Raw genomic sequence first — 14,727 nt, 5'->3', positions numbered from 1 at the left:
ATATATATATATATATATATATATTAAATGTTACAGAAATGTAAAGGACAAATGTTTTCGCCATTAAGGCATCTTCAGGTCCTGAGTCGTGTAATGTTTTATGAATACCTGTTTCATGATGAGAATTAAAAAGTATCGTACACAAACTACTATATATAAAAACAGTTCACTGTAGAAAAATTCAGTTTACATACTGTTACGTGCGTTTAAGTTACAAAAGAGTTAATTACTTAAGCTTATGTGTTCACACACTCGGAATATTGTAGAATTATTTAGACAACTTTAATGTGACATGCTATGAGGATTATTCAATCATGACATTACGTGAATGCATGATTATCAAATTGACATCACAAAGTATGTAATATATGTTAAGTTAAATTATGATTAAAACAATTATTGTGAAACAGTCTTGGGCTGGGTTAATGTGTATGCACAATTCGTGTTTTTTTTTAATGGAGCTATAACTTACATAATATCTGTGGTGTTTGGTCAGAACATGATAACTCCAAAAATGGCCTTTTTTAGCTGAAAGCGCAGCCCTATATAAAAAAGAGTTCTCTTTCGTTTGGTATAGCTATGATATCTCCATCTATAGCGGTTTCAGAAGCCAATTGAGTGCTAGCAAGAGTTCGACGTTGTCACACAGTGCACGGTGCACGAGACGTGGAAGACAGAGACAACAGATAAGGACAGAACATATCAGTTGCAGCCCTCTCGCTGAGCGAGCGGGTCGAGACCTGTTTCTTCATTTTGTGTAATGTTTAAATATAATTACTCTTACTGAAGTAATTCTCATCTCAATTTTTATTACTTCTTCGCTTCATAGATCAGTAGCTCTTGGAGTCACTGACTTGCGAAATAAAGTGACAGATATGTAGAAATGTACTTTGTTAATATCTGAGAAAGAATGTTTTAATTCTTACTCAGACTTCCTTGTACAGCAAAGCTGAATTTATTATTGTTTATTTCTCCAGAGGAAAGATAAGGTACAGTTTGTTTGTAGGGGCAGCCTAAGAATCTAGCGATAACAAAACGAAAACATATCTATAGATACGTAATTTAGTATTGAAGTTGGAACGTATTTTATTTTTCCTCCGTTAAATGAAGCCTATATAATTTAATTTAATTTAATTTAATTCTCTAGCGTATACATACCTAGGGGTCCAGGGTTCTACATTCGGGTTACGAATCTGGCTATAATGCAACGTAATCATAATGTGTGTTCATATAATTCAGTACTCATACTGGAACTGTAGATTATTTTATTTTTCTCCGATAAACTAAGTCTATCTAATTTTATTTTATCATATCTAGAGGTCCAGTGTTCCATATTCTGGCTAAGAATCCGGTTATAAAAATATAAGCATATCTGTTCATATGTAGGCCTAATTCAGTACTCATATTGAAACTGAAGATTACTTTCTTTTACTTTATTAAATCAATCCTATCCAATTTAATTTAATCCTCAAGCTTATACCTATCTAGAAGTCCAGGGTTATATGTTCTGTCACTCTGGCCTGTGGCAATATAAACCTACGAGTGAAGGTAATTATACAGAAGCGAATATGAAAACCGTAATCCAATAATATCGTTAATATATTGAAGATAAAATTGTAGGCCTATATTAGAAAAAATTGTATAAAGTGTAATATATATATATATATATATATATATATATATATATATATAACGAAAGGTTTTAAAATAGAAATTGAGTTTTGGAATTATAAAATCTCCTCGTTCCTAGCATGCCTGTATTTATTTTAAAAGTGAAATGTAGTTAATGTGCTTCATTTTATAAAATTTTCTAATGCTCTTAAGGAAGAATGTTGTTAATGCTCTTCGTATAATTCATGGAAAAAAAAAGGCAGGAGTGTTTATGTTTACAATATCATCCAAATATCTCATATGTTTATGCAATATTTAGTCTTATACCATGTATAATATTCAAATGAAAAGTGAAAATCGTACCTATGATTATTCTCAGCTTTCTTCTTCTTTCTATGTTCTATTATAATGACACTGCTAACACATACTACTAATGTATTTAAAATATTGTACGATGGAGTAATACACGGTTCTGAAAATTGTACAAATAATTAACGCGTTTGTTTTGAGTTATTTTCCAGGAGAGGTAAATTCAAGTATACCACCTATTTTAATTGTCTCTTTGTCCTGTCCGAGAATATGAGATAACGTATGCACTTCTAAACCACACGTCTCTGCAGTCAGATTCTTTGTTCGTGAAGAACTGACACGCACTGAATCATAAGTTAGTCCTTTAAAAAATTATATACAAAAATACCATACCCCTCGCCTGTGAGTGTTGGACTATCCTTTTGCGTATAACAGATGAAACACCAGAGCCAATTGCAATCCCTTCAAGAGACATTGTTACGGTAAGTTACACATCACAAAAGAGAAAACAGTTCACATCTGAATTTGAAAATAAACAGATTCTATCTTCGTTTACAGAGACGGAATTCAGAGCAAAATATGTTCTATGCTGTAGGTTGGATATCTCTGTTTAGTCTGAAAGCGATAACACGCGAACCAGTTGACATACGATTGCCATTCTTGTACTGTTGGATTCAGAATTCGGAGCTCTATCGAATGGCATAGCTTAAAATTCATTCCTAGCCATAAGTATTGTTCGCGCAAGAATGAAACTAATACGCGACGCTTCAGCGAGATTTCGCGAGGATTTAACTAGGCAACAGCGCTTCACTGTCACTGGCTAGTCGACATAGACCGGCCTGAACTAGCTCCGCCTTATATGCCTTCTTATTCTAAAAGCGCTCTAATCTTATGTTATTTTCATTCACATTTATATGTAAACTAGAATCATGATTTGTATAGGAAAAAGTGAAAATAAAAATGCTTGTATCTCAAAACAGGTTTTTTGCAGTTTTGGCCAAACACCAGGGCCGCGACAGGATTTATGGGCCCCTGTGCAGTATTGTGCTTGGGCCCCGTTGAAAAAAAGTTAAAAAATGACAAGTTACCGGTACCAATTATTCTGACCATAATAATTATTTTCAAAATAAATAAAAGATAACCCCATACACAGATACGCTTCTAAAAATATACACTTTTGTTACAATGAAAATTTTTAGCAAAACTTCACATCAGTACATTATATTATATTCATTACGCTTCTTTTTCAGTAGGGCCTACATAGTATGTTTCGTGACGAAACTTTCGTCTTTTCGTTGTCGTTTGTTTCGTTTCGTTTTCATAAAACATTATTCTTAAACAACTGTAATTTCTGACTTGCAGGCCAACATCAACAAACAACTCTCCTTGACTTCAGTGATGCAAAATCATCAATTATATCATCAAAATTTAAAGACCTAGCAAGATCGCTCTCCAGACTAAGGAGGCCAAGTTACTCAGTCTTTCTTGACACATTGTTACTCTGAATACATTTTTATTTCCTTCATTTTGTTTGAAGTTGGTGTGAAATTGAGTGTTGCTAGTGAAGGTGCAGAAAATGAACCAATCTCAAGCCCAACTGTTCAGATTGTCAAAAATGAAGACAGTTCATGCTTAGAAGTGAATATTGATGGTTGTGGCTGTTTAGAAAAAAATTCTGATAACAGTAGTATTGAATCAGAACAAGCAAACAATAGTAAAAATGATGTGTTAATATCAATATGTGCAAGTGAAACAAATTTACACACACCAGTTCCTAACTCTGAGTCATGGCAAGTAACATGCAACCTTGAAAAACTAAAAAGTGGCAGACAAATTGTGTCATTGAATGTGTTGTTCGAAAAACTACCCCAAACCTGCCTAATAACCTTCTAAGTGATGGAACAAGAATCTTTCCAGTATTCTTTTCAAAACTCAAGAATGGAGAATGTGTTCCCAGAGACTGGCTAGTGTGGAGTGAAACAAAGCAGTCACTGTACTATTTCCCCTGATTTCTTTCACTCCACACTAGCCAGTCTCTGGGAACACATATTCCATTCTTGAGTTTTGAAAATACTGTAATACTGTACTGTTTTTAGAAAGGCTCTCGTTTTCGAACAACACATTCAATGACACAATTTGTCTGCTACTTTTTAGTTTTCCAAGGTCGCTCAATTTCACACAAATTTCAAACAAAGTTCTACTCCCTTTCTTAATAACATCCAATTTTTCTGTCTCTCCTTGCGCTTCTCTGCTCCCGACTTGTGTTTCTACTTGTCCATTGTCCACTGGTAACACTAATGAACAGAATTTACTAGGAAGACAACAACGAAAAGACGAAAGTTTCGTCATGAAACATACTATGTAGGCCCTACTGAAAAGGAAACGTGATCCTGCTGCTTGGATTTGGGAGAGTCCACTAGCATATTGCGGTGGGACGACAGGGGTTAGTAATTAAGAGGACAAGCCAATTAAACATGTTCGGCACAAGTGACGGAAACATATTTCAGGCAAATCCCGGAGCCCTCAAGTGTTGTGTCGATTATTGTTAATGTGGGAAACCGATATTCAATGAAGTGGTAATTTGTATTAATTCTACTATTGTTGGTTAATATGTCAGATTCATGTAACAAATGTTCTTACAAAATTTTATAGTACCAGTATGTATCTGTGAATAATTGTGATAGTAAAAAGTAATCAGACTCACTTAATCTGAGGGGCCCTTATTGCTCACGAGCCCATATGCACTTGCCCCTCCTTCTCGGCGGCCCTGCCAAACACCACAGATATATATCAATACAGCAGTAAAAATTATATTGTAAGTCATTAAACCATTTAAATGCATTAGTGTTACAAGGAAGAAATTATCTTGATGTACTTAAGTTAAGTTCAAATTTCCATAGGATTACTGCAGGTTGTACATTTTTAGAACGAGTTGTGTTGAAGTAACTTGTCTTAATATTACGTGATTTTGTTCTATTTGTGCATTGTATAAGGTTCTGGAAAGATAAACTGTGGTTGTGTTAGATTTGAATAATCTATCTAGTTATAATAGATTGTATTTGAAAAAGTATTTAACAAAATACGTATTATGCAATTATGTCAGTTTACTTACGTTAATATCTTATTGTGTGGAGATTTCCTTGTGACCATTGCTACGACCAGTGGCGGAGCGTGAATGTATAAAAAGTGTTAGCTTACTTACTTACAAATAGCTTTTAAGGAACCCGAAGGTTCATTGCCGCCCTCACATAAGCCCGCCAGCGGTCCCTATCCTGTGCAAGATTAATCCAGTCTCTATCATCATACCCCACCTCCCTCAAATCCATTTTAATATTATCCTCCCATCTACGTCTCGGCCTCCCTAAAGGTCTTTTTCCCTCCGGTCTCCCAACTAACACTCTATATGCATTTCTGGATTCATAAAAAGTGTTAGCACTCACATTATCTCTGGCTGTTATCATTAATACAATTTTAGTCAATATTTGTGATATGGTTGATCTCTTGAATACCTTTCTCCATTGAAATGTCGTACACAACTTTTTTTTTCTTTAATTAAATCGTTTAGAGGTGGACTGGGGCTTTCCTTTTCAGTTACACCATTTTCGAATTGTACGAGTAATTTATACTGTCAAATGATTGTTTTATTAACTGTTCTATAATACACTCGCACTCATTTTGATTTATTTCATTATACTAATAATGCCACTTTTAATCTCGCGTAAGCATTCCCAGAATCACTAACAGGGTTGCTTCTCACTCACAGCTTTCACTCAGGATCAAGGGAAGGGCGAAGAGGGAGCAGGCCTCGCCAATTGCATGTGCTTAACACCAGTTGCTGGTTCCTGCATTAGCGAAACAGAGATCACTAACGACACAGAAATATTCATACATAACGAAAACTGACCATTGTAGCTTATATCTTGTGGCTTGACCAAAAAATTATGTTTACATTTTAATTAACAGGCGCAAGAAATAGCTATAAAATATAACTTGTTTGAGCTAAATAATTTTTAACAAAATAACTTTCAAAGTGTTAGCACAGCTAACATGGACATGCTGCCACTGGCTACGACTAAGTTTTACAATAGTTGCGGATTGTGGAAGAAGCCAGCTGTGTACTTGGCGAATGTAGCTGTTAAGTGGAAGGAAAATTATATTGGCTGTAAATTTTATAAAATGGGTTACTTGATTTAGGAAATTATTCAGGATACCTGAAGGTGCCATAATGGCGGAAATGTTTACTCTTTACATTTCTGTAACATTTTAAATGTTTAACTGGACCTAAAGTCAATACAAAATATGATAAGTTATTGACTGAACAATCCATTGTAAAATATTTGTAGGCCTATATGTTGTTTGTTTAGTCAACTGTCCGAAGACAGGTTTGAACCTCATTAGTGACACCAATAAGGCATAACTCATGAATCAACTAAGCCAGGCGATAATGGGGTAGGGTGGTCAGTTCCTTTCCTTTGTAATAATTTTATGACTCACATGAACTGCTCACCAAATGTTTCTCTTAGGAAATTAGTGTTTAATAAGACAGTTTTATTTTGATGTGATTGTTGTAGATCCGAGGTCCAACAGACACCTCCAACTTCGATTCTTATCCAAAAGACAATGACATCCCCCCTGATGAGCTCTCAAACTGGGACGTGGACTTCTGAGAAGAGGATCAGAGTGCTTTGAATTGAAGAATCTCAGGCAGCAGACCCACGGGCCAAGGACCAAGCATCGCTGCGATTCACATGAAGTGATGGTGACACACCACTATCGCAAGGGGCCACATCTGCTTTTGGAATTGAGGACTAACTCGCATCCTTAGTAAATAGTTTTATCTTATGAAGATATTTATATAAAATTATTTTAAAATAATTTAAAAATAGTAAATAACTAATATTGCTGCGGGCACAGAATAATATTTTATTGAGAAATCTCAGTTTTTCCGAGCATGTATTATTTTTTAGATGCCTTGTTAAACATGAAGTATTCTATTATCATGTTGACACAGTCAGTATATGTTGAACTTAATGATAAGCTTCTCTCAAAACTTGGCTGTATATACAGCCATATTTAATTCTTACGAGGAAATCGTGACTGTTATGTCACTACAACAGATAATTTGGTTGAAAGTAAACTATTAATTTCATTTAGAAACTCACTAAAGCACAAGCCATGGATAACAGCAGGAATTCATTTTTAAATGTAGTTATAAGTCAAACGAGTGAATACCTATCTACCAACATACATAAAATGTTAATGTGATCGTGTTTTTTTATAACAGCTTGCACAGTATATAGGTGTAAACGATATAAATTGCTAAAATTTATCGATACATATCGGTCTACTGAACAAAATGTCTAGTGAAATTTAATTATGTTTTATAATTTTATTTTTAGTTTGTAAACTGCCATGTTTTTAAGATTGATAGTAGTCTAATATTTGTTTACATTTCGACTGAACGTGAATGCCATTGCCATTAACCTTGTGCCCAACACATACCAATACATAACAGAGACAAAACAATAGTAACAAACGACTGCTTCAGCATAGTTATCGGGCAAAGTAAATAATGACTGTCTGTTCACATTTTCAAGAAAGTTAGACTCACAAAACATATTTTTCTGGGGAAACCTTGACAGTTGCAGAAAAACATTAATTGGTTTTTTTCTTCAGTTATTTTTATGCTCTACCATCAGTTTTTTTTTTTTTTTTGCAGTTTATATCGTTTACACCCTGTATAATCATCTCATTAGAGCATTTGAAATTATTCTCTTCAGTATTAACATTACATTAGTAGGCCTGCATATAGATCATACAGCTTTAGTATTCAGTTTTATCATAAAAAATAATAAGTAATACAGTATCTTTTGGAATTAAACAAATTCTACTGAAAGCAAATGGAATAAATCTCCCAGTCTGTCAATGGAAGAGAAGATTGAGGAGTACGGTACAAAGAAGGAAATGATAATCAATGGAAGAGAATTCTGACAGAGGAGTACAAAGAAGAAAATGATGATGGTGATGGTAATGGTGACTATGACGGTGATGACGATAACGAACAGATCAAACGCCATTACCGGTACTTCTTTATAGTGAGCTCCCATTGTACTGTATTTGATACAGTGGAAATACTGCATTGTGTTTTGTACATTATACAATTGAAGTACTGTATTCATTCAAGATGTACGGTAGTTGTGCTAAAAGAAGTCAGTATGAAAAGCAATCAACCCCTCATAATTTTAATGTTGCCATTGCTAGTTGAGCATTCCAACTAACCGAACTTTATTCTTCTAAGTGTGTTTATATTTTATAATTAATATAATTTTTCGTAAACACAGTTTTATTACATATTAATGGTTTTGTAGTCACTCCTGAGCTATGGTAAGTTACTGCAAAATCTTCAGAAAACTGAAGTAGTGAGAATATTTTATTATTAAACATTTGTAGGTCTATGTAGTCTAGTCATTATCGTACACTAGTTCATTCTTGGCCGAGGGTAGGTAGGCCCACTTCATTTTAGATTTTTAGGCGAGGAAAATCCTATTGCATCTTCCATTGGACGGTGATGTAAATCTAATGATCGTATTCAGCAGATTTAGCCTACTTTTTTGTAAAACTACGGTACTTCGTCATAAATAAAGAAAAAAAGTTATATCTACAGAAGCCAATGTCTGCCATTATTCCATTCTCAACTTTCGATATCAGACTTGAACACAGTACCGGTATGATTATGAAGATCTCTAGTTGAAACTAGTGGGAATACCAGTACCCATATCGATTCGAAATAATTGATCCATAGCCTTCTGTGTTATAACAGTACCCTACGACGTATCTGTATCTGTATGTTAAAGTTGAAAATGGATGTCACATAAGCTGAGATTATTTAAGAAAAGCCAGTAAGTTAGTTGTCAAGTGCTAGGCACTAGAAATCAATGACTCAACATTTGGAAAACTATGGGAATTAATTGAATGTGATCTCAACGGGTCACTCTCAGTGTGATATTTTCGTTCTTCCATTGAAAATCAGTTTCTTCTCGTTTTCAAATTTTCTTTGGATAGTTTCGTTTTAGGTAAACTACAGTTCAAACTTCAAGCATTTCTGTTTCCTGTACACTGTTCTGTAATTTTGTTATCCTGAATAACTTCCTCACAAATGTTCTTCCCGTTTCATCTTTGTCTTCCGTTAGAACATGTATATCGCATTCTGTGGCATTTTTAAATTGAATTTTTATTCGGATAAACTGTAGGCCTAATCATTGTGTCCGTTAATAAATTGAAGTCGAGTTTAAATGTGAATCTTATGGTAATCATGAACACTTAATTTTCTCTCTTGTTTGAGAAGCATTTAATATAGCCATGGATCATGCATTATCATATATTGTAGTCTTCACATTACAATTTCAAAATGGTGTTCTTCCATAAATTTATTTTGTAACAAACTTTATTAAAACGAAACCAATTTGTGACTGGCAACAGTTCTAGGAAAAAATACATTTTGGGTAGGCCCAACTCAAACTTCAAAAAAGGTTGCAGCTTCAACTACTTAGTCTATAACAGACGAAATATTATGAATATCACCGTCATATCATCATCGCCATAAAGTTACCATAATTCAAGGAGAAATTTAAAAAATGGAATAAAAATATATCCGACCCATGTGCTGAAACTTTCAGCATATCTCATCTCTGCAGCATTCAGTATGCATGCCACGAATGACACTTGTTTGTTTTTTATTATTATTGAAAATGATATTTGTATGTATATAATGTATGTCGTTTTCATTGTGATAAAGATAAAAAAAAAATTGTAATTAAAGTCAATTATAAAAATCTTATTTAAAACTAGTGGTGATGGAACACTCGCATATCAATGTTTTCCTGCTGAACATAATTCCATGTAAAGATTATGTTCTGTATAATTTCAGCTCAAAAGTATTTTGTGAAAGAAGTGACTTATGTTGCCCTCATTAGTTACAATGTCTGTTTCTGTGATCGTTGTTTCAAGAGTTCCGTTTACAGTTCAAGTACGATGCAAACGCAGTTAGTCAGCTGGAAATGTTGAACTGAATTCTATTTTCCACGAACTTATACAGAGTAACTTATATCAATTTCTACATTTACAACAGTGGAATTTCTTCCTTATGATTTCGGTTTGTCCCTGAACATAACTCTCAGTCAGGAGGACCAGAGTTGTGATTTCAAGATCATTCTTTTGTAGAAAAGCTTCTTTTATTACTGCCAATTGTATCATTGATATTGAAACATCAGAATACAGACTGGTAATTAGTTACTGTAATTAAAAGCAAGATGACTGAGATCAACTGTGTTACTAAAGATTCAGAAGAAAAAAAAAGTACCGGTGTTTCAAGAATTCCAATAGAAAAACAATCTTCAGTCAAACTCAGCCTGAACTGTAGTAACAGTTAGGACATAATTTCAAAAATCTTCAAATTACTAACTGGAAAACAGTTTGCCCAGACAGAATGGCTTGCAACTACATTGTGTCTATAACCATCCATAATAATAATAATAATAATAATAATAATAATATTAATAATAATAATAATAAGTCATCGCCACAATCATTTTGCTATATTCAGCAACATTTACGCTCAGGATTGGATACAAATTTCAACTTTTGTTGACTTAGATCTAAACTAACTCTCTAACGATGTGAATTAAAAAAATTGCTCTTTATAAAAACGTAACAAACCAAACATAACATCACGTAAAAATGTTTTATACGTATTGTACATTGTCGTGCTTATAGCTTCCATTCATTTACAATGTTGTTACACAATCAGCTCTTCCGTGATAGAAAGAAACTTACATTCTTGCACTTGTTACTGATAGATTTTCTATTCCATGTTTGAAAATTATCATTATTGAGAGCTTTCAGTTTCAATAGTCTACATTCTTAATTCCTAGGTGATCTAAATATTTCCATGATTGCTTATAGATTCAAGTTTTTCACAAGTTCAGGCTTGGTCAAAGGCAATGGGTTTTCTATGGTATACAGAAAGAATTTTATTCCAAGTGTAGTCTCGATCAGCTGAGAAAGTAAAGCCACTGGAATTTTACATTTAATTTATTGTATGTAGAATACATTTTTGTTCATTAATAAAGATGATCAGAGGCAAGAACTATGTTATGCCAAGGCGCTGAAATAAAAAATGGGACTTGTCATCAATTTTGGGGTATGTGAGTTAAGAGTGCTCCCATATTATATGAGCCGGTGTCAAATGACTACTTCCCTTTCTAAGTGTTTCACACGCATCGAGATTCAGTGTTAAATAAAAATTCCCAGCATTCCAAGATTCTGGGATTGAGTTGTGGAACAGTAAAGCTGACCCAATTGAATAGTGTGTTACTGAGGTATCATCTTGTTTATAAATATAATTTTGAGCTTTAACCTTTATATGTCAATAGTAATATAATATAATAGCAAAAATTATTAGGTACCAATACCATTTTAAATTTATTTACTATTTTTTTATGAAATTCTGTTTCTCTAGACCAAAAAGGGAACATGTCAGCAGTTTTCAAATCCATTTTTCTGCATGTTCCGTTTTCTAAAAAAAAAAAATTAACTCCTTGTAGGACAAGTATGTATGGCCAAGTGCAAGGTAACAATACCAGAAAGAAGGGGTTAAAGCAAGTACGATGTAGTTTGTGAAGTTTTTGGTGTTTTTTCTCAAAATAACCTCTGCATGACTAGTCTCGATTTTGATCTCACTGCCTCAGTTGTTTCGGAGGATTTTGGTAGAAGAGAAAGAAATACGTCAACTAAAAATCTTGTCAGTCCACAACTTTTTTATGTAAGCGTTAATACTGATAATTGTTGAAATGTATACATAATTTGCAAAATTTTAAAATTGGTATCAATAATGTCGAGACTACTTAAGAAGAGCCTATGATATCATTGTAGTGTGCTCAGTGCCAGAAACCAACCATTTAGCCAGTCAGCATTTTTAATTCTAGTCGTTTTTATGACAACTTTCCATCTAGTCTGTCTTGTTTAGAATGTCTATTTTGAATTTTGTGAAATTTACAGTCTCAAGATTGTCACACTAACAGAGATTTCGATCGGAACTTATCTGCACAAGTGGAGACAATGCTTTTGGGTGCATTAAAGATTTCAGTATCTCCAGTAGTACTTGAATTGTGACCAACTAAGTTACAATACACTGATTACAATTGCAAATGAGGGCAACATATGAGCAAAAAGTTGTGATCTGGATGGATCCAGATATACTTCTAATAATAAAGATAAATCTAGTCAGTAGTCTCTATTCCAAATAACAATTTTCTACTGTGTCAGCATTTGACTTGAACTGTCCTCTAATGTTATTGTTGAAAATTTAGCCACTTGAGTTGAGAGTGGGATGTCCGATTGAAAACTGGCTGCATAAGTATATAAATGTACCGTCCAAAACAGTCGTAGAAAAAAGTGTTGGTAATGCTAGAAAAAAATCGTGTTTGCCACATTCTCTGAGTGATGCTGTGAAGATGGCAACAATACCAGAATCGACCCTCATTATCAAAACACCACACGTTGCCTGCCATTTCATAAAGATAGCTTATAGGCACATTAACAATACATCGGACAAACGTCCACTAGTGCAGATATTTTATGTAACGAAAGATGCATGTTTTGTGAAGATATATTTCTTGACCCTGTACTGTGAAATGTTTTTAAGCTATATAAGAAAACAAATGGACAAATGAAAATACATAGCTAGATATTAATGATTTAGCAACGATATCATATATTTCACAGATTTTTAATACTGGTGTGATTTATATATTTACAATATACATTGAACTGCAAGAGTGTGGGGAGTAGGAAGCAATCCTTCAATAATAAACTTCTTCTGTCGGAGAACATTTTGGCACAAGCCACTGGTATATTATAATGCAATTGCATTATTCTTATCATTGATGTGGTGCATTTTATCCAGGTTTGTATTATTTTTTAAGCTGACTTGAAGTGAGAGTAAGACATGTTGGAAAATAAGTGTCCTTTATACAGTGATGTATGAGATATAAAATATACTGTTTTTATTCATATCTAATAAATATAAAGATTGTTCTGTTAATGTTGCATTTCTTGAATCAGATCTTTGCGTATCCTGCACTTAACCTCTCTCCTTCTCCTTCAGCCATACTTGTACTCTCGTTCTTGTTCAAATATCACAACTATAAAATTGGGCAGTCTAACAACTTAAATCTTGAGAAAATTCGCAACCAATTGTTATTGTTAACTAATTCTGAGTTCTTGGCAATATGATGATATATATCAACATATTCGGTCCTACTAGCCCTTCACATTTCTGTATTCGGGCCAGCGTTCCCTTACTTGCACTATGTACAACTTTAAACACAGACGTATTTTGACACTTGAAGCCTGTTCTTACTATGTCTTTCATGTCCCTTGACTTTCACTTGACCATCCTTCTAATTTATCCACTACTATTCTACTTCCCTTCTCTTATTCTCAGTTCACTTAAAAACCATTCCTACCTTCAACTTCATTCCCTACTTTCTCATAACTAACTTAATACTTTCTTCTTGTAAATAACAATACATATAATTTATTTAATATATAAGACCTAATTCTTGTTGACTATTTCACTAAAAACTTAACCTATTATTATATTCGCTGTCCAAAACATTTCTTACACAACACATTAGTGCTCGTACCCTAGAAACATTGGTTTCACTTTATTTATAACACTATTTAACACTGAAAAAAGTACAACAGTTCACTTCCATTTATCCATTACATAACTAAACCTGCTATTATTTAAGTTGGCATGCTCGCGGTCAATCACGTCTTACTTGGCTGCTTGCTCATTGAGAACTGCGTTCTTGGCAATGAAACCATAAACTCTCTTGGTCTCCAATTTTTCTCACACACAGTGGATTTAGAGAAAAGGGCTGGACATTGTTGAAGATGATTCTGACCCATTTCTTCCTGAAGACTCCACAATGGACGAAGTGGCGAAGAAATCATTCCAATTTTGTTCATGTGTTTTGACAGTTATGCTCTGTGAATAATCCAATTGTAATTCCAGATGAGCTGAAAAATTTAGATATTGCACAATATTTGTACCAGTATAATTGAGAATTTTAATTTTTCCAAATTGTTACATAATGAATTAGAAGAAATTCTTGTACAACATATTAGTATTTGTCTCTTCTTCTAGTAACCAGCGAGGATTCCGTAAATAAATATAGGAGTGCAAAACAAACAATGACAATTAGTCATGGATCACAGCATGAGATACTAACAAACAAATAACTTATGATGGTGGCTACTGAAGATTAAGGGAGCTAATAGAACTTATCCTTCCTGGAATATTTGACTTAAACCATTTTTATGGTTGCCACGGAAAACGAACAATAATAATTAATTGATGAACTAGTGGACTTACTCGTGTTAAATTTAACACGACTAAGTCCACTAGTTCATCAATTAATTATATTCAAGTGTTAAAAGTGGTGTACGCAAGATTCAAAATGGAACAATAATACATTAAAACTTCTGGTCTGAAGAAAAAAAGTTATATTTAAATGAGAAAAACGTATAACTGAAATCACATTTAATAGCATCTAAAATAGTATTTGAAGACTACATGGGAAAAACGAGTTCAGTCAATTTAGTAAACTTTCACAAGAGAAATTTATAACTTCTCAGTTCAGCCATCATTTTAATAATTTCAGTTAGCTTTTCATGAAATATACAAACTAGCTGTTATTACATTGACAATTCCATCTTCTAGTGCTTCTTGTGAACGTTCAT

The 14,727-nt window shown here is 33.6% G+C and overlaps 1 protein-coding gene across 6 annotated transcripts in view; it reads left to right on the top strand.

The window, feature by feature from the left end:
- Pkg21D (Protein kinase, cGMP-dependent at 21D) overlaps positions 1-13,021 on the top strand; it is a 559,173-nt gene extending 546,152 nt beyond the window's left edge. For all 6 annotated transcript variants that reach the window (XM_069828544.1, XM_069828548.1, XM_069828547.1 and 3 more), the window contains one exon: positions 6,492-13,021. In XM_069828544.1, coding sequence (XP_069684645.1) covers positions 6,492-6,587 — 96 coding nt within the window. In that variant the 3' untranslated portion in view covers positions 6,588-13,021. The remainder of the gene's footprint in view (positions 1-6,491) is intronic.
- Positions 13,022-14,727: the final 1,706 nt, after the last annotated feature.

The sequence above is a fragment of the Periplaneta americana genome, chromosome 6, assembly GCF_040183065.1.
Source record: "Periplaneta americana isolate PAMFEO1 chromosome 6, P.americana_PAMFEO1_priV1, whole genome shotgun sequence".
NCBI classification, from domain to species: Eukaryota; Metazoa; Arthropoda; class Insecta; order Blattodea; family Blattidae; genus Periplaneta; species Periplaneta americana.
Note: the sequence above shows the minus strand (reverse complement) of the source record. Positions and strands in the feature narration are given on the sequence as shown.